This window comes from Rhinolophus sinicus, linkage group LG06 (genome assembly GCF_036562045.2).
Source record: "Rhinolophus sinicus isolate RSC01 linkage group LG06, ASM3656204v1, whole genome shotgun sequence".
In the NCBI taxonomy this organism is placed as follows: Eukaryota; Metazoa; Chordata; class Mammalia; order Chiroptera; family Rhinolophidae; genus Rhinolophus; species Rhinolophus sinicus.
Genome location: NC_133756.1, coordinates 72,348,559 through 72,370,206, shown reverse-complemented (window position 1 = coordinate 72,370,206; position 21,648 = coordinate 72,348,559). Strand labels below are relative to the sequence as shown.

At 39.4% G+C, this 21,648-nt stretch overlaps 1 protein-coding gene across 1 annotated transcript in view; it reads right to left on the bottom strand.

Annotated features, from left to right (window-relative positions):
• F13A1 (coagulation factor XIII A chain) overlaps positions 1 to 21,648 on the bottom strand; it is a 177,563-nt gene that overhangs the window by 50,719 nt on the left and 105,196 nt on the right. The window contains exons 9-10 of the mRNA XM_019710859.2: positions 4,445 to 4,548; positions 2,769 to 2,857 (exon numbers count right to left, since the gene is read on the bottom strand). Of these exons, the coding sequence (XP_019566418.2) occupies positions 2,769 to 2,857; positions 4,445 to 4,548 (193 nt within the window). The remainder of the gene's footprint in view (positions 1 to 2,768; positions 2,858 to 4,444; positions 4,549 to 21,648) is intronic.

The window sequence follows — 21,648 nt, the reverse complement described above, 5'->3', positions numbered from 1 at the left end:
TTTTGGTTCTGCTTTCACTAAAGAAGACCTAGGCCTTGAGAAGGCACACACACACACACACACACACACACACACACACACACACACACAATCAATGAATATGATACTTGATCGGGCCCGGAAATGAGTAAGAGATGACCAAGAAAGTCAGCATGCCGAGGGACAAGAAAAGGCAAGTTCCGGCTGGTGTGCCTGGGATGGATAGTGAGAGGTAAGCTTACGCACCAGGGAGATGGGACCCGGAAAAGAGGAAGCAGTCTAAAGCCTGAGTCATGTAGACGCCCCCCATGGGGTCCTACTTTAGGCACACTGGAGAAAAGATTCTTCATACAATTTCCAACAAGAGCCTGAACATCTCTTATAAATGACTCAGGCCTGGAGCTCAGCCCGTGCCAGAGCAACAAATCATATACTATCAGACAAGTGTGCAGCGGGTGAGAGAGTAATTATAATCTGCAAATCCTGATGACACACATAACACCCCGATCTATATTTAATAAGAGCAAAAAGTGTTTGCATTAACAGCTATTAGGCAATTCACTCTTGGAAGGAGGTTCCTACTTCTCTCCTTCTTAGCAGCAATAAAGCATAATAAAAATAAGGCTTTGTGCATTTTAGAGTGATTTCCAATTAAGAGGCTCCTGTAGCATCATAAACTATCAGATGGCAGCTGAGGAGGTTTGCATAAATCTTCACATCTAAAACTGAAATAGAGGGAATAAAATTCCAAATACAGCATGTCTCTTCTTCCATGGCTTCTAGAAACTGCAGTGGGAGGTATGGTGGAAGAAATGCTGTTCCTTTTGTGTATTTCACATTTCTGATTTTGCTGTCTCAATATTTATGCTCAATGCACTTCCTAAACACTTCCCAATCCTGCCTCCTCCTTCCCCTGCTATTGCTGTTTGTCCAGTTCTCTGGCGTGGAGTAATGTCACAACCTCTAGCTGGCCTCCCCACTTGCACGGTGTTCCCACCAAGTCTGTGCTCCACACATCTCACGCCTGCCTTGTGGGAACTCTCGTTTACAGGAGGAAGTACCCACGATTCAGGACGTAAGAACCTCATGTCTAGTTCCTTCAGCTGGCATCTTTTGATATCCCCTGATGCATCAGTTTTTGTGAGTCTGCGTAGATAGCTTTTAATATCCCTCACACCATTTGGATGCTCAAGTAGTGCCCTCTGCCTACAATTCTATCCTTCCTCTGGCTTTTTTCTTCCCTCCTTTGCCTGAAAAACTACTAATCAGCTCTCAAGACTCAGCTCAGGCACTGATCCTTGAAGGGAGCATCCTGACACCACTTCTAGGCACTCTGGCAACACTCTGCTCATCCTACTGTGGCTATCACAAGGGTTTTGTTACTACCTGTCCCCATGTCACCCATCTTCCTGAGACATAGCCCTATGACCTTTGCTATCCTACTGCAGTTCTTGTCCCATATCTCTCAGTTAATGACTCTACAGACCATTTATCACCTACATTGCTCATCTGACAATTAGTCCCATAGCATCTCTTGTATTACTGTTATTTAACTTTTGATGTGCTTATGTACTCCAGCTCCCATCAAGAATCGATTTTCTTAAGGACATAGGTCCGCACAGCACAGTGTCTGATACATATTAATATAAATATTTACTCATTCTAGAGTTGTCATAGTGTGGTGATTACGAGTGTGAGCTCAGGTGCCTGCCTGGCTTTCAAACTTATCACTACTATTTATTAGTAACCGCTCTTTGCCTTGATTTTCTTTTCTGTAAAATGGGATGAATTATAATACCCATTTTAAAGAGTTGCTCAGAATATCAAATGGTAGGCAAAGTGATTATATACTGTGTTTCCCCGTAAATAAGACTGGGTCTTATTTTAATTTTTGCTCCAAAAGACGCATTAGGGCTTATGTTCAGGAGATGTCATCCTGAAAGATCATGTTAGGGCTTATTTTCCAGTTAGGTCTTATTTTCAGGGAAACATTGTAGTAAGAACTCAGTACATGATAGACATTATTTCAGTGTGTTTATTGGTAAAACTATACTCCGGGCAAGTCGTGCCTCTCAGCCTCTTACATATTTCTCTACCAAACCTTGGCCCTCATCTTTAGCAGCCTCCCAGTCTTTCAGATCTCTCCTTGGAGCACCTTTAACTGCTTCCTCTTATAGCTCCTGTCCAGGTCTTCCAGAATTTCAGGTCCTTTACTAAAGTGTCCCCATCAGCTCATTAAGTATGTTGCAGACCAATCACTTTCTTCCTGCTCCCCCCCTCCGTTTTGCCAGTTCTGCTCTCCCTCTGATAGTGGATGGCCTTGGAAGGCAGAAAATGGATGGTAGTTCCCAGACTAAGACCGTGTTTAGAGTGTGTTTGGATTTTGTTTTACATGATTTGCTGGGCTAGTCCCAGAGTAACGTAGTACACTGAAATTTCAACTCACGGACTATCTCAACCAATTTTTAGTTGAGTGATTCACTTAATCACTTCATTTCTTGGGAGCAATTGATACCTACTTCATGGGTGCAGAGAACTAGGGAAGGTTAGTAATGCAATTGCTTTGGAGGAGAAAAGGGAAAAAAAACATAAAGGAAAGAAAACTGTTTGGTAAGAACTGCATTTCGAATGAAAAGCCTGGAGGTTGGAATGATGTCTAGTTGACTTTGTAAACACAAAGCCTACACCACACACCTGGGAAATTTAGAAGTGACAACCCACGATCGTATTCTTTGAGGTGCTAAGAGGTTGGGGAGGAAAGCAGCACTTCCCCCTGGTTTTCCACTTACCTCTGCAAAAACAAAGGGGGCATCAAACTGGAAGCAAACATGGCCATGCTTGATGGCTTGAACGGAGGCCGGGCCACACCGATACATCCCTGCATCACACAGAGGAAGAAGAGTATGAGTTTGTCGTCTTCAATTCTGTTCTGATGCAGTACAGGTCACAGCACTGAGGTGGCTCTGTAGAGAAGTGTCTCTCAACTTTGTCACTGATTTAGCCAAAATGCTTCCATGGCCAGAAAGAGCAGATGATGAATGTGTACAATCAAGAGGGTTTTGTTAGAAATGCCTCTTCAAACCAAAATTTGAAGCCATGAAAAAATGCAGGACATCACTGTTCCTTGCATCTATTCTTCCACCTAAAGACACATACTCATGTGGGTGCCAAGCTGTGGGCTAATAGAACATTTATCCTTTTACAGTTGGTGACTGGAATTTGGAAATGCTGCTGTGTCCTCAGTGGTGGTGTTGTTGCTTTGATTTTTGTTTTGTGTTTTTGGCCACTACCAACACTTGTCAAGTTTACCTGGGGAATCTGGACACTATCCACACACAATGACCGATGCCCAACTTGTGTTCAGGAAGTCAGTAGGCCCATGTTTACATTTACAAAGTTCTTTACATTTTAACCAGCTGTGTCTAGTTACTAAGAGATTAACTGCCATTTGTCACCTCTGAAGTCTCTGTGATACATAATTCAGAACATCAGAAAGTGCTGAACTTTCTCCTTTAAAATTCATTAAGATTCTCTTAAGAATATGTAATGAAAGTTTATGTATTGTGTAGATATACGCACACCAGTATCTCATATCAACACCTGAGGAAATAAACATAGTATCCCCAGGCCACTGCTTTTTATCATATTAAAGATGAATGGAGGCTTATGATATGATTTTATAAAAATCTGAACAGGAGGTCATAACTATCTCTCACTACTTAACATAGTTTGCAGGTTAGACGACAAATACCCTCATAGTCAAGTTTTGAAAGAATAATCACACAACATAAAAAGAAATCAGGTTCTGGGAAAACAATTTATAGGATGATCTGCATGGGCGCGGCCGGAAAGGGGCCTGCCCCCTCGCCCGTCACATGGCGCATGCTCCTGGAGAACTTGGTCCTAAACCATTCCCAGATGACCTGCTTCTGGGTGCCGGTTTCCTAGGTAGTGGCAGCTTCCTCGCTGCGATCTATGGAAAGTCAGCCCTCGAGACAAGGGCTTGAAAAAGAAACAAGAAAAAAAAAAAAAAAAAAAGATAAAAAAATGAAAAAAAGACAGAAAAAAATAGAGGGTGATCTGTAATTATTTTTGAGTCCTTCATTTTCTCTACTGCTTTTTATATCAGGGAGAGCTGAAGTATATTTTATAGCCTGGTAAAAGTGCTTACACAGATATTTTTTTCTCCTGTCTTCAAAACTGCATATCAAAGCAAGAGTAGATGAATTATATATGTTAAGTTTTATGCTCTTTTTCTAAAAGTTATAGAATAATCAGGGTAAAGCCAACCATTGAAATGAAATTAAGCCTGATTGGCAGGCAGTTAATACTGTACACGTGCCCAGAAAGCACACGTCTGATGTTGGTTCCCACTGGGAGTGTTTCCCACACATTAAGTGCAGTCATAAAAGCAAAATAAAGATTGGCAGTTAAACAGTTCCCTTGAGGAAGGATGCAGTTTTACCGTCACTGTTTTCCTGGGGGGTGCTGTCCACGGCTTGCCAACCTCCAAATCCAACAGGAAGATCAGGCCTCGTCATCCAGGCTTCATTCCAGCAGTGATAGTTCCTTAGAAAACACCCCTCTAGTGAGATTAAACTTCTCATCACATTCAGTGCTCCAAAAATAAAAAAAGTGCCAACAGATCTACTAATTAGTAGCCATCTACTAATTATTGGAATGGATTAAACTAAATTGAGGGCTCCTAGAAATATCCTGGGGCTCTAGACTTGAGTTTGGGCAGATCCATTCCCATTGGCACCCCTGGGGGCACGCACGTGGCTGGACACTGCTTTTCTGCTGCTAATATCAGCTTCCAGGCCACCCAGAGATATTCTAATCAGCGCATTAAACAATTTTGATCTTAACCGTTCTCTGCTGCCCAATGAAACAGAATTTACTACGCGCTAAAGGGGTAATGAAGAAAAGTTAATTGAAACCAAAATACATATATCCTTGAATTTCTTTTATATATATATATATTAGATTTACAAAAAGCATATCCCTCGTAACAATTAAGCAATGAAATGCTTGTGTTTGTGGGCTTAGACCATTGCCATAGAAACTATAACATTGACTCCTGACTATAATTTTGTATAATTTGTGGCAAATTTCTATTTGGTGTTCAACACGAAGGAAAGGTGAGTGTCTCTTCACCCTTTATCAAAGATGGGCAACCCACAAGCTGAGAGCCATGCAAAACTTTTCACATGACCCTTGAGGCAAGAGCCTGGAGTAAAATGTCATATGAATTGTATTATTATGTCCTTGAAATTATATGACAGTACAGAAACAAATGAGAGCACGTTAAGCAGTCCGCACCATAGAAAACATTCCTATAGTAATAACAATTTAATGGGGGGTGAGGTAGTTACTGCAGTCTCTGTTTGTAGCACTGATGAATTTCAGATCCAACTACCATCCATTCTTTCCCTAAATGTCCTTCAAGGTCAGTAATTCATGCATGTTTCTCTCTCTCTCTCTCTCTCTCTCTCTCTCTCTCTCTCTCTGAGTTAAGCTCATCTTTGATTGGCTCATTCAGAGGTACTTAACTATGTACTCATTATGCACCAGGCACCATGCTAGGTGCTGGAGATTCAACGAAGCTCGAGACATAAGTTTTGCCCATAGAGATCCTCACAATCAAGGAGGAATGACAAATATATAAACCAATTGTTCAAACATTTTGTGTTTGCTGTGAGGCTTAAACAAGATAATACATGTAAAGCATGTATCATAGAACAGCATCTGGCATGTGACAAGCACTCAAAAATGTTAACTCACAGGCTTCTAAAAATAATTAATTGAAGTGATGCATGCTAGAATGGAAATTCATCTGGGGTGCAATGGGGTCTCAGTAGAAAACTCTCAGGGATTGAGGGAAGGTTTCACAGGAGAAGTGGTATTTGAACTGAGTCCTGAAAAATAAGTGGGAGTTTAGCAGGTTGACAAAAGGAGTAAGAATAAAGTTGTGGAGGCATGGAACAGCCAACGCAGTGTGTTTGTGGGCTTGTATCTGTCACTGTGACTTGAGGGTAGCATATTTACATATGAGTATTTGTGTGTGAGAGACAAGAAGGATGGTGGGTGAGGGTGGACAGTAAATTACAAAACTGACAAGTACGCATTACTGTGTGCCAGACACTCTTCTAAAACTTTTCTGGATATTGACACATCTGCTGTTCCCAGCACCCTATCAGGAGGGTACTATTATTATTGTCCCCAGTTTACAAGGGAGGAAACTGAAGCATAGAGATTAAGAATCTTGCCTTAGGTTGCACAGCTAGTCAGTGATAGAGCTCCAGGACCTGTACTTTAAACACTGAATTATGTTATAGGTAAGGATGAAACTGTGAGATCCTTTTATCCCAAATTAAATATTTGAGCTTCATTCTTAGGCAAATTAAATTTGCAGTTCTGTATTTGTGGAAGGTGCGTGGAGAGGCATGATGGGAGATTGAGCTGGATTACCCATGCTCTCACCAAAATACTGCGATAGTCTGCAATGGATTAAAAAGGTGTTCACTACAGAGGTGGTCATCACTGCGGAGAGGCAGAGCAGCCATTGGGAAGGAAAACTGATGGCTTCTGGAGATGTGTGGGAACCAGATGAGTTGAGAAAGACTTTTGAGCTTGCAGGAAGTATGATTGTTCCATCTAACGACTGAATGAAGGAGGAAGAGAAGGTTTGTGTTGATGGGGATGGTGTTGGGTGGGTGACAAGTTCATTTTGGACACGATGAACTTGAGTGCCTGTGGCAAATCCAAGGGATGAAACCCAAGAGGATTTTTATACACTCACATAACACTCAGGATTTGATGAGGAGGGAGTCCTTAGGTTCTTTACTGATGATGGAGAAGAGGCGGGGAAAGAGCCAGATCAGGAGTGAATGGGAAGGGGAGAGATGCAGTGTAGATTTCTCCCCCAAGAGTGATCTATATTGTGAAGGGAAGAAGAGAAAATAGGGTGGTGGCTGGAAAGTCATGCAATGCAGGGAAAATTGTTTTGACTACTTTTACATGAGGGAAGAGATTGTCATGCTTATAGAGGTAGAACCAGTAGAAAGGGAGAGGGGATAAAGAGAGAATAACGAGAGACACATAATACTCATTCTGTTTTCATCTTGCAGTTTCATCATGCACGTGTAGAGTGCGTGGATTCACTTTTGGGGCTCTGTCTTGTTCACCATCACATTCCCAGCACTAGAACCGGCCCTTAGGAGGCGCTCACAAAGTATTGGTGGATTGAAAGATGAGGACATCTCTTAGCAAGGCAGGTATAATTTAATCTTCGTTTGTTTTTAAGATTCACATTTTTAAACTTGAAACCTGACTTCTCACTATGCTATAAAAATGTGTAGTGTCCTTTTAAGGTTAAAAAAATATACAAACCTTTAAAGTAATCTACTTTCCTTGTTGCCTCTTTGTAAAGAAGCAATGTAGAAATTAAAGTCCCCATTTCATTGTGTTATTTAATCAAGTTAAAAATAAGTTTTTGGGGATGGATAATAATGGAGATGTCAAATGCAGAACACATTGTTGCTTCATGTTAGTTTCTGTATGCTTCCTGCAGTGACCGTTAGTGATTTCTAGAACTTTCAAGGATGCTAATAATTCAACAGTATTGGTACAAAGGACCCAGAAAATCTTCACCAAAGGCAAAGCCTCACTAGAGAAACAGCACCATGAAGGGCTTGGGGACCCTAAAAAGGACAGCACAGCATTGGTTTAGTCTATCCTTTGATTCAATAAACCCCTCTCCTTGGAATTTGTACATAAGAAATAATCACAGATATGCAATGACAAGTACATAAGATGTTCCTCCTTGCATAATCTGTCGGAAGGAAAAATCGGAACCAGCCTAACTGTCCAATATGTGATTAATTATTTTGAAACACAAAATAGAATACTATCCAGCCATAAAAATGCAGATCTATATTTACTAGACAGGAAAGATACCAATGGCATATTAATTTTTTAGAATTCCACCACAGAACACCATATACTGTTTATGTGTTCATTGTGTATGTATGTAAGTGTGGAGACAGACTTTTAAATGACCATCACCCTTGTATAATTTCCTCCTCTTGAAATCTCTGAATAGGAGGGATATCATTCCTGAAATTATGTTACTTTACATGGCAAAGTAGATTTTGCAGATGTAGTTCAGGTAATTAATCGTTGACTCTGAGTTACTTAAATGGAGATTACCAATGTGGGCCTGGCCTAATCAAAGGAGCCCTTTAAATGTAGGTTTAGAGGTCAAGGACAGAGCAAGCCAGAGAGTCAAAGCAGCAGAGACATTCTATTGCTGGCCTTGAAGAAGACGCTTCCATGAGTTTTTCAGCTGCAAGGAACTGAGTTCATCCAAGAATCTGAATGAGCCCTGAGCGTCAGGGACAACATGGGACAATGGTCCCAGCTAACACTTTGATTGCCGTCATTTGACACCCTGAGCAAAGGACCCAGTGACTGGATTCTTGACTCACAGAAACTGTTTGATAATAAATTTGGGTTGTTTTAAACTGCTAAGTTTTTGGTAATTTGTTATATAGCAATAAAAATGAATACCATATGCAAAGAGACATATTAAAGAATGCTTAGCAAAATGTTGAAAATGTTGAATAGGTAGAAAGTGAGTGACTTAATTTTCTGCAATGTTTGAAATGTTATAATAAATGTGCACTAGTCTCCTTCCCCCTCAAAAATATCAAGAGGACTATTTCTATTAAAAGAAGGTAGAGCACAGTTCAAAATCTGCCCTGGTTCTAATAGTTGGCTAAGGTCACATCCAGAGCTTTAAGAGCCCATGGGAAGGTGGAGAAGTAGGCAAAGAGCCCAGCTGAGACCAAGATGGCCTTGAGGGCTCTGTGTGCTATATATTCAAAGGAAACAAAGTGGATGATTTTAGCAAGGAGTTCTTTACTGTCTTTAACTTAACTGACTGCTTAATCACTCTACAGGGTCATCTCATTTACAATCTGTCCAGAAAGATTTCAGAGAAGAGGAATCCGTAAAAGCGAAGAAAGAAATATGAGCCTGTAGCTTTGTTTCTGTAGCTTTATCAGGGATGAAGGGAAAGCCCAAATAAGGTGTAGAGAGAGCCCTAGAGGAGATGTCTCTGACCAACTTCAAGTGTAAACCAAGTGTTTGAATTCTTTTATTTTAAAAATGGCAGAGTGTGGAAGAAAAGCACTCATCTACCTTGCAAATTATTTGTGTATTCATAGCAAATGAGCACAGCCCCACCTCTCTGGCTCTGCTGTAGACTCCTAATACAGGCAAGGAAATTGGTGATGAAAATGACAGCATGCCCTGGAATTGTTGAGCTCTGGCCGTTCCAGTGGCAGCAGGGATGGGGTGGAATTGGAGCTGATGGAAAGAAATGGGGACAAGTCAATGGATTCTGAGGCTTATCTAACAGAACATTCCAAAGTGGAACTGAAAGCCTAGACCAAGAAAAACTGGTCAGGAAAGGCAACGAAGCAAGACAACAACAGAAAAAGAACTATCCAGAGGAAGGGAGGCATACTGGAGGCATCTTTTATGGAGCCGGAAGCTGGGAGCACCATACTACTTCAGAATGTAATTGTTCACTGTTAGGAGCAATTGGAGTGCTGAAACCAGAAAGAGTCATTTAGAGTCTCTCTGGGGTCATGTCAGTTAAAGGCCAGTTATCCAATCAGGTGGAGACCAGGCCAGTCCCCTTGTAGGAACCAACTGCCACCGATAAAAGAGAGAAGATATGAAGGTGTTTGCTTTTGTTTGTCCTGTGCAGGAGGGGATGGGGTCCTACAATGCTTATTGAGAAGTCAAAGTTTAAGCACAGTTTGATGTAGCTTAAGAGACTCCATTTGAGGGGGTTGAAGGTGGGGGCGGCACTTGGGTATGGGCTGTGAGTTCCAAAAGGAAACTATGAAGTATATTTATAGTAGGGTCGATAATCAAAATAATTAATAAGTGCTCAGACACAGACATGAACCAATTGGAAGCTGCAACCAATCAGAAAGGACACTCACTCTAAATGCCAGTACAGTCGTACCAGGGAGGGAGTACTGGATAAATGCCAACCCAGATGTATTCAATTACATATACAGTATGATAGTACTTAATAAGTTTCTTTTCATTTACAAAGTTATTTGGGAGTGTGTCTTTCCTTAGTCCTGAGAGTACAGCCTTTCAACTCTCTTAAGCTTCTAGGTACTGATTTTTTGAATATTTAAGAGAATTTACAACAGCTTTATTAACATCGATTTTTTAGAAAATTAAGGGACGATCATGTAGATTTCTTTTTTCTCCACTTTTGATAGCTTCCCCACTTTGATTATCTGTTTTATTTTTTCGTTGTGGCACCAGAAAATAGAAGAAACAGAGACTAAAACTAAATTTGGCAAAAACATAACAAACAACTCCCCACAGTGCTCAAGAAGCAGATATCACCCATTCACATGAACCATATTTGCCATCACTACTCAGTAGAAGTTCCTCTGTAACTCTGTTGGATTCGCTCTGCTGGATTCATTTTGAAAATAAGACCCTGTCCCCCTCTACCACTCTCTCTGGCATAGCAAACTAGGAATTGATATCCCACCTGAAAATAAAAAAAAGGTTGAATTTTGACAACATATGTTTGGATAATGCTAATGTGTAAAAATATTTCTATAATAAATTCTGTCCAAGTTTATCCATAATTATTGATAGAAGTTTTTAAAAATATAATCAACAGTCTTAGCAGATACCAAAGTCACTGTTTTGTATTATGAAGCTGTTTATGAGTATAAGATTCTTAGGTTGGTAGGTCTTATATAAAGTTTTTCCAAAGGTCTTATTAATCATGAAAAGAAATTAAATTGCATTCAGCCTAGCTTAGGTGGTGCATATTTTATTAGATTTTAATTATTCAAAAAATGGTAACATTTGAATGGTATATATGATGAATATCTTAGGCAGAATTTATGATAAACCAAAACATAGTATTTTTCTTATTATGAGATGTACCTTAGAGTTTTCCATGTGGTTTATTAGATGGCTTCCACTTTGTTTGGCATTCTAATTTCCTGAGAGGTATTTGTAATGACCTCTGATTTTTGTTTTTTACCTCCCAAACTTCCTCTTTGCTCACTTCCAAAAGGGACTAGAGTAGACTAGGGACTGCAGGCACTCTAGAGATATTCTAGGGTAAGTGTATGACAGGAAGGGAGGAGGGTTTAGTGCAGTGATTTTCAATCTTAAAAAAAAGTCCCTTGCTAATTTTAAAATAAATATTTTGTAACACCCGTTAGATAGCTTTCTGCACACGTACTTTCTAAAAGATCAATATAATGCACTATAATGTACAAAGAAATGGAGAAATAAAAGGATCTACATAAAATAAGTTGTACATATTTCGACAGATAGATGTCAGGAAGATGATACTAGACATCAAAATATTCCTATAAAATGTAAAACCCTTAAGGGGTTTAGTAGACCCCAATTTGGAAACACTTGTATAGTGGTTAAGAGTCACTTCGACAATGGCTGAATAAGGACCTTCAAAAATCTGTTTTTCCATGAAAACAATGAGAATACTAGTAAACATGATCAAAACCAACTTTTCCAGAACTCTGAAAATTAACCAAAGACTTGCAAAATGTAAGGAGGATTTATTCAACAAAAACAAATGAATCTCCATAAGAAAGGTTGCCTTTGTGACATTTTAATTTTCCTTATTCCCACCCCCTTCTATATATCTTCATGGTGTCTTGAAAGCCAACAGCCTCACAACTATAGTAGCTCTAAAAACTTGCAGCTTATTAACCAATGAAGGGAAGAAAATGGGATTGGAACTCCCTGGAAGCCCCATCTTTGAAGAATTGTCACTACTTAACCTATGTCAGCTATCTAAAATGCTCCATTCTTGGGGCTCATTTTTACTTGATCTGATTCAGAGCTCACTCTGTGCAAATAGCCCTATTCATAGGATACTTTTATAAAACAATTGGAAGAAACTGTTTAACATCACAGCTGCCTGAAGCAGTGATACAAGTTGGGGATAATAAAGGCTGCCCTAAGAAACTTAAAATGTAAACCAAGGGACTGAGATGTTCATAGGGGGTTTTGAACAACTCTAACATATGCCTGAGAGTCTAGATGGCCACACACATGTGCAGGGCTATGTGCACGCCCAGGAAAGTCCCAAGAAAGCACTAATCGCTCACCTCTGGCTGACTTTGAGATTCTGTACAAGCAGGAAGTGAAGGCTGCAGCAGAATTGTAAACTTCGTGCTGGATCATTGAAGACATTCCCCCAACACACATACACAGAGCTCCTTGGTAAGACTGGGAACTTGTTGGTTCAACGTATTTAAGGAAATCTGTATAATTGTTAGTGGCCCATTAAGTTAACCCAGCAGAGACTCTTCAGTGGCCACAAATGATAAAGAACACAGACTTTAAAGAATTAGTTCAGGAAAGTCACTAAACAAACAAACAGCAACAATAACAACAACAACAACAAAGATCAACAACAGACTCTGGGGAGCAGGAAATCTGATTTTCAGAGTTAACACATTATATTATTTAAAATGTCCAGTTTTAAACAAAAATTACAAGACACACAACAAAACAGAAAAGTATGGACCATAGAGAAAAAAGAAAGCAGTCAAGAGAAACTGTAACTAAGGAAGCCAAGACATTGGGCTTATTAGACAAAGATATTAGATCAGCTATTATAAACATGTTTAAAGAACTAAAGAGAGTAATGTCTAACTAAATAGAGAATATTAGTGAAAAGATAGAAATTATGGAAAGGAACAAAACAGAAATTCTAGAGCTGAAAATTAGAAGAACTGAAATGAAATTTCAATAATTTACTAGAGGTCTCAAAAGCAGAGTTGAAAGTAAAAAAGTCAGTGAACTTGATGTCCACTGAAATGATCCAATCTGAATAACAGAAGAAAAATAAGAAAAAAAATGAATAGAGCCCCAGATACAAGTGGGACACCATGAAGTGGACCAATATATTTATAACGCAACTCCCCGAAGGAAAGGAGAGAGAGAAAAGAGAAGAAAGAATATTTGAGAAAAAATAGCTGAAAACTTTCCAAATATGATAACAGACATTAATATACAAATCTGAGAAGTTAAAAACCTTCAAATATGATAACCTCAAAGAGAAATACACCTAAACACCACATAGTCAAACTGTCAAAAGCTGGAAACAAAGAATCTTGAAGATGGCATGAAAAAAGTGATTTATTACATGGAAGAGATCATCAAGAGGATTAAAACTGACTTCTTATCAGAAACTATGAGAGCTAGAAGTAGTGGGATGATGTATTCAAACTGCAGAAAGAAAAATTGTTATATCTTGCAAAACTCTCCTAAAAAAAGAACATAAAGATAGCTACATAGAGAAATAAGAAAGATAGTTTAGAGCATATTTGTTTGTAATTCTCTCTGTTTTTAAACATAACTTTATAAAGCAGTAATTATAAAATTGTGCTGCATTTATGAAATAGAAATATGTAATCTGTACTACAAGAACAGACAAAAGGCAGGGGGAATGGAACAAAGTTATTGTATGCTATTGAAATTACGTTGGTATTAATCTGAACCTGATCATTTTTAAGTCATGATGTTAATTGTAACCCCCAGGGAAACCACTGAAAAAACAAACAAACCCTGAAAAACAGTAAAAAGAAACAGAAAAAGAATTAAAATGGTACACTAAAATATATATACTTTACATAAAATAAGGAAGTAACAGAGGAATAGAAGAAGAAAAAAGATAATACATGTGGAAAGGAAATAATAAAATGACAGATGTAAATCCTACTTATTGGTAATTACATTAAATGTTAATAGACTAAACACTCCAATCATAAGGCAGAGATTGGCAAGATGCATAACAAAACATGATTTAATTATATACTGTATTGAAGAGATACACTTTATATTCAAAGATGCAAATGGGTTGAAAGTAAAAAGATGGAAAAAGATATACCATGTAAATAGTAACCAAAAGATAGTTGAAGTGGTTACATCAGACAAAATAGACTATGGCAAATATTGTTAGGAGAGACAAAAAAAGACATTTCATAATGATAAAAGGGTAATGTTATCAGGAAGACATAACAATTATTAACATCTGCATTTAATAACACAGCCCCAAATTACATGAAGACAAAACTGACAGAATTGAAAAGTGAAATAGACAATTTAACAATTCAACAAGAGTCAGGGTGTGTGAGTTGGATAAAATTGGTGAAGGGGTTCAAAAGACACAAACTTCCAGTTACAAAATAAATAAGTCATGGGGATATAATACACAATGTGGTGACTATGGTTAGTAATATGGTAATATTTAAAACTTGCTAAGAAAGTAGATATTAAAGTCTCATCTCACACACACACAAATTGTAATTATGTACAGTGATGGATGTTAACTATACTTATTGTAGTGATAATTTTGATATATATATATTGAACCATTATGTTTTACACCTAAAACTAATGTATGTCAATTATACCTCAATAAAACAAACAAAACAAAAACAATTCAACAAATACAAGTTGGAGACTTCAATACTGCACTTTCAATGGATAGGACAAGCAGGTAGAAAATTAGCAAAAAGACTATAACAACATAATAAACCAACTAGATATAATGGACATCTATAGAACACACCATCCAACAATAGCAAAATGCACACTATTCTCAAGTGCAAATGGGATATTCTTTACTATACACCCTATATTTAGCCATCAAACAAATATTAATGTTTGATATCTTAATATTTAATGTAACTACTGATAAATAGGATTTACACCTGCCATTTTGCTATTTCCTTTCTCTATGTATTTTGTCTTTTTTCTTCCTCTATTCTGTCATTACTTCCTTATTTTGTGTAACCAGATATTTTCTAGTATACCATTAATTTTTTTTTCTGTTTCTTTTTACTATATATTTTCAGCTTTTCTTAGTAATTTCCCTGGGGATGACAATTAACATCATAACTTAAAACAATCTAGTTCAGATTAGTACCAATTTCAATAGCATACAAAAACTTTGTTCCATTCCCCCTGCCTTTTGTGCTGTTATTGTAATACAGATTATATCTTTCTATATTATAAACTCATCAGCAAAATTTTATAATTACTTGTATGTGAATCATATTTCAATAAAGGTGTTTTTTTAAAAGTAGGATCTAGGGTGAGCCCCCTTGGGTTTCTAACTCAGGTTTTCCACTTATTGGCTGGTAACCATGGTTAAGCTACTGTGCTTCAGTTTCTTCATTTATAAAGGAGGAAAATAATAGCAATCACCTTAATAGATTATTAAAGGACTAGATGAGCTAATATATGTTACCCACTTCGATCAGGATCTGACACAGAAAAAGTGTTTCATAAGCTATTTTGAGTCTTTGGAAAATACTTTTTCAATCCTTTTTTCAAGACTCTGGTGTGGATTCAATGCATATTCTTAGTTCTATAATGACAGTTCTCATGATCTAGCTCTAGGTGATTTTCTTAAAAACAATTTGGCTGACTGTAATGTGGTTAACAAGACAATCGTTTGAAAATAAATATCTGTGTTAGCTGTTGAGAATTGTTAACTTGGATGCATCAGAGGATAATTTTATAAACCCTTAAGCATCTTGAAGTAGTTTTGTTTGTATTCAGAATTTTTCTCTTACTTTTTTATTTGGAATTCATTTTTTGATTATTATTTTCACATACAGTGATCAAAACTTAGGATAACAGAAAAATATGAAAGTCCAATGAGTTAGAACACACTGAGCACTTCAGTGTATAAGGTGGATTAGTTTAAATTTCAAAAACATGCCTACAGTGTGCAAACCACCATGCCAAGTGCAGAGATTGCAATGAGAATTAGGATTGGTGGCTGCGCTACACCCAGGGCTGACTCCCAGTTGTGAAAGCTGCTTAATCGCCCCTCTAAAACTTACTTTCAAAGAGCTTTGTTTAGGAAATTGGAACTTTTTTTTTTTAAAGAACCAGATGCACTGAGTCCAGTCAAACAATTACCAGTCAAGAAATTTTCTGTGTTGTGTTTGATTTCTATTCCCCCCCACCACCCCGGGAAATGAAGTGAAGCCAATTCGCAAAGCAGCAGCTATATGTCAGAAAGCAGGTCACAGTCCAGCCCTGTGCAGGTAAGGGGATCACCACACAAAGCAAATGGTGGGCCCTGCTGAATACGGGAGAAAAGGCCTCGCTTGAAGAACAGTGAAAATTATTTAAAAAATAATAATATTAGAGCTGCAAATGATCCTATAGTTCATTAAGAACAAACTCATACATTTATTCATTTACATCTGAGAAAATTAAGGCCCAGAGAAATCCAGCAATTTGCTCAAAGTAACCCAGCTAATTTGTGGCAGTGTTAACCATATTGCTTTGCACCATGGAGAGAGGGAGGGATGGAAAAAAATTTGCAAGAATAGTTTGCCTTGATTTGGTAGTTTTTCCATGAAAAAACAAAATATTTTTCCTGAGGAAAAACAAAATAAAACTGTGATTTCTTTTTACTTGGATCAGTGACTAATTCTTAGCTTGTTGAAACTTTGAGCCAAAACTTTGAGCCAAAATAAATACAAATTTGCTACTTTACAATTATCTTAAAAGATAAATAGAAAAATCCAATTTAATCAAACATAATTAATTTCAAATGAAAAGACAATAAAGGAAGTAAAGTCTCTTGCTAATTATTTTAGCACTCACTGTTTTTACAATTATCTTTAATATCATATGTTTAAAACTCTGAATTAGGCTGTGTTTTACATCTGCCAGTTGGCCAATGTACCAGCTGGACTTTGAGAAGCAGACTGGTCAGTGTAAGGCCCTTGATGTACACACGTGTGCTCAGCCCCCTTCTCTTCACATCCTAATGGCATGCACAGGACATGCTTCCTGCACCTGACCTGGAACGCCACTGTCCAGAGAGGAACAACTTTCTCTGGGAACATGAGCAGGATGGCAAAGGTCACATGAGGGAGGGGCTTGGAAGGGGTGGGCTCCAAGAGGGAATCTGCAACACTGTTGACTATTGGATCCTAAAACAAAGAGGGTTTGTTTTAAAGAAAGCGGAACCTAGGGTTGGACAGGCCTAGAGGGTAGAGAAGAGGGAGAGGTGGTGATAGATGGATAATAGCAACATATCCCCACTGCTAAAACAGTCCCATTTACAATTGCTGGTTAATTTCTCTCTGAATCCTTAGTATTAACTCCATCCGCTCCTTGTGAATGCACAGCCTGGGTGAATCAGTCTTTTCAGGAAGGCAAGCAAAGAGCTAGATGTTCTTGACGTGGTACACGAAAGAGCGGCAAAGGGCTGCATCATGAGAGTTAGTTTCCATATTCAACAACCTAGTCATAACAAGGTAACTCTGCGTGAAACTCCATTCCCCCCTGTCTGCGGTTGTCTCATCTTATCATGTGAACAGCCTTTCCCCTTCCTCCCCTGGGCTTAGGATGAAAGCCCCTTTCCCTCCTCTCTGTGACTCCAGGCTCACATTACAGCCCACCTTCTATTTCTTATAGAGTGTTCTATATGTGGTTGTCTCACCCACAAACACTGGATGGGGCTCCTCAAGGGCAGTGACCTGGTTAATTTCTCTCTGAATCCTTAGCATCTAGGCATTCCCACATATTAGTGCACGACAGTATTTGTTGAATGAATTAAATGATATTTATTCAGTTAAATCAGCATTTGAAAAATTTTCAACCAATTCTATTTATTAAGTTCTTGTTCTATGCCCTGCAGGCTGTTTGCCAAGACAAAGAAAAATAAATCAGATCAGTCATTGCTCCCCAACACCCCACCCACCCCCGCCCATGGGGGTTGCAGTTTGGTGGAGGCAAGCCAGGAGGTCGACATAGTTCTTTCACCCAGAATTATCAAATCTGATAGTTTTCACTGCTAAAAGAACCCAGTAAAACGCTTTCATTTATGAGAAGAGCCTTTCATGGAAATACCTTTTACGACCCTAATAAGTGCCACCATCTTTCTTTTAAAATCGTTTCCATTTCCATTGTGATCATCATATAACGAGGTGACTAAACTGAGCTTTTTCCAGGTCGGGCCAGAGACTTCACCCCCGCCCATCAGAACAAGCCCTTACTCTCCCTCCTCAATGAGCCCGCACATCCCTATTCACTGTTGGATGGCAGCTGAACATTGTGCAAGCATCTTCATTAAACTGTCCACAATGATTCATAGATGCCTCCCCCAGAGGTTACGCATAATTCAAAACCCATCAGAGCACTAGGGACAGGCGGCTTAAATTGCTCCTTCCAGGATATGTTACCTTGCGTTGGCCCATTTGGAATTTCATTTGCTACCCTGAGGTCAATTGCTCTGCCCAGCCGTGCCCGTCTAAGGTTCTTGGCCCCTCCCTGTCCTGAATCGCTAAGAAGCTGTCTCTTCCCTGTATAGGCCTCAACACTATGTCCACTCTGCAAAATTGCTGGACCCTGTGAAACGAGACACTCTCAGAAGGGAAACCCATGGTGGCAAACCAGGAAGCAGGCAAATAAACAGCCAGCTTGATGGTTTGTGGTAACGAGGGAGGAGTCAGAACATGAGAGGAAATCCAAACCTCGCCTCTCTTGGCTTTGGAGCATATTAAGCATGACACCCCCTCATATGCATTCTTGTGCTCTTCTCCTGGCTTATTTGTGGGCTGACTGAGTCATGGAGAACAGGCCACCCTGGGTCCTTGAGACCCAACAGGATAAATTAATTCACCACAAACCGTGTACTATCAGGACCTCAGTGAAGAGATGATGGAGGCACAAGAGAGAGAAACCAAGAAATCATTCTCATGGTTTCCTTTAGAAAGAAAGGAAAGAGGCAAGGCCTGGAGAGCAGGAGCCACATGCAAATTAAGAGGGCGTTGGGGCGAGTTTGCCCCACTGGAGCCTGTGGAAGGAAGTGAGTCTGGGGGCGTGGGTGAGGCCAATTGTTCCTGAGACCCCTGCAAGAAAATTTGCTAGGCCACATGTTGCCAGCCACGCTGCACTGGCCTCTCAGGGTCAGCTGATGCCCACCAAATCCTCTCTGCCCTCACCTCAGCCTCTGTCAGCCTTGTGGTGACCCCTGTTGTAAGCAGTGGCAATTACTGATCTAATTAGCAGGCACCAGCAGGACAGTAAGTCCCTCACCTGGACTACCTCATTTAATTGTCACAACCACCCCAACAGGAAATAGTCACTATTAAGATTGCCCTCATTCTATTGATGAGGAAACTGAAACTCAGAGAGGAAAGGCCATTTTCTCAAGGTCACACAGCAAGTCCCTGCCAAGCCAGAGCTCGACCTGGGGGTCTGTCTGTGGTGACCACGTACCAATGATGTAGCCAAGAACAGCTCCCACCAGCCTCCTCAATCAAGGAAGGTCTTAGAAATACTTCTGTTTTTCTGGAGCATCTATAGCTTCTGTGGTCCACTAGTGTTTGTACTGGGGAGGCACACATTTCTGCTTTTATTTTAAAAATACCCCAAAGTAACCAAAATAGCACAATCATCTTAGGACACTCGCACCTCTCTTTTCCTGACGGCTTCAATGTGCTTAGGTTGATGGCGACATATTGCCTCCAAGAAATTCCAGCTGTGTGACTAATAATGAAGGCAATAAAAACAGCTAACATCCATTAGGCACCTGTTATGCTTGGCTCTGTGCTGAGCAAAGTAGAAAAGTTTGTGGTCTCCACTCTGGAGGAGAAAAGAGGCACAGAGAGGTTGTGCTTTGCCCAAGGTCACACAGCTCATCAGTGGCAGAGCCTGGTCTTGGGACCCAGACCTGACTGAGCCCTTTATTCCTGGTTGTCTGTGGCCTGGCATGCCCTAAGTTGTGTTAACATCAGCCCTTCAGCTAAGTCATGATATACTGGAAAGATAACTATGCACCAAGTGAGGGGAGGAAAGAGAGGCCTAGGGTAGTGGTCTGGCTGTGGAGGATGAGTAAGGATCCCAGACCAGGGAACACAGTCCCAGGATGATGGGATATTTGGGAAAGGCAAAGAATGTGCAAAGGGGGACAGGGACAGGGAAAAAAATTTGGAGCAGGGAGCTGGAAGAGGAAAGGGTTACCAAGAGCAAGATCTATCAGCTTCACAATTTTGCACCAGTTTTGTTTATGGCCTCGTGAGGTTATTTGTTGGGGTGTCTCATGGGGATTTATAATGAGAGGTATTTGGATCAAGAAATAGGGAAGAATAATTTCTAACTGCAGTTGACTACAAGGGCAGTGTGTGTGTGTGTGTGTGTGTGTGTGTGTGTGTGTGTGTGTGAAAGAGGTACGCAGTGCAGAATGCCAAATAAGTCTCATTTTGCCACTTTCAAATGTCACAATGGGCTTTTGGGGTGGCTATTTTGGTGTATTTTTTGTCATTCCATATACATGCAGGGTTGCTATACTGTAATTCCAAGGGCTTAAATGCTGCTTTAAATTGCTGTTCAGTTTACAGAGGTGAGGTTTTGTCTTGTCTATACTCTCTGGCTTACTATTGCTCAGCTCCCTTCACTGAGAATGAACTGCACTGTTTTTTCATTCATAGCAGCACTTTGCCACCAGTTCAGGATGTCCATCTTTCAACATTCTCAAATGAGCGTTCATTGGTACTGGTGAGTTAATATTGCTCCTACAATTGTGATCCATTCCTGCAACATGGGGGAGTTAAGGCACTCCTAACTTTTACTTTCTCCTAAAATGAGCTTATAACTTCCTACCATCCCCATTTGGATACTTTTGCAACTGGCAGTGTTTTAGCTTTATTATTTATAAAGAACAACCAGAGGAGACATGTTTTTGGCTTGGAAATTCCACCTAGTTCAATGCATGGCAATGTCCTCCCATACAGACCTTCATAAATATTCTTTAAATTTGCACTCTTAGGATTTTTTCCCTCTTTATAGAATATTGTTTTGGATGGAGGGGTCCCATGGAAAAAGGAAATTTCTTCGGGATCTTAAACTCCCTGTAGCCAGCTTGTGACGCAGCTGGTCAATTCAGGGAAGGAACTGTGTGGTTGGTATTTGGTAACAATTTCAACTTTACTCCCATTTTTATCTCTGAATGAATGATGAGGTCACAAATCAAGATGAACCACATCTTTACACTCAAAAAAGCAATCCTATATTGCAAAGGCAAAAAAAAAAAGAAAAAAGATTGTGGTTAAAGGTCATGTGGGTTTTATTCTTGGCTTAACAGATGTGTGACCTTGAGCAAATTACTTCAACCTCTCTGGGCCTCAGTTTCTTCATCTGTAAATGGAGATATCAATAAGCACCCACCTGATAAGAATTAGATAAGACTATGCACACACAGAGACTGGTACATAGAAAGTATTTAATAAATGTAAATATTAGCTACATTATTCTTAGAGTATTGACATAGAGAATGCTCGGCTCCTATATCTCACTACAATATTCATATACGAGGGTAGAGAAGAACTAATATAAGCTGTAGCCTCTACAATGATGCCCTTTTACAGTGGTTGCTGTCGTAACGGGATGATTGATCTTTATTATTAGGAACATGTTCAGTAACATTTCTCATTCATTAGGTAAAAACAATCCCTGACAATCAGACATTTCTGCCTATGGTATCGAACAGTCCTTAAAATAGAAGAGAAAGAAACATTAGACCAAGTCTGTCTTGTGGTA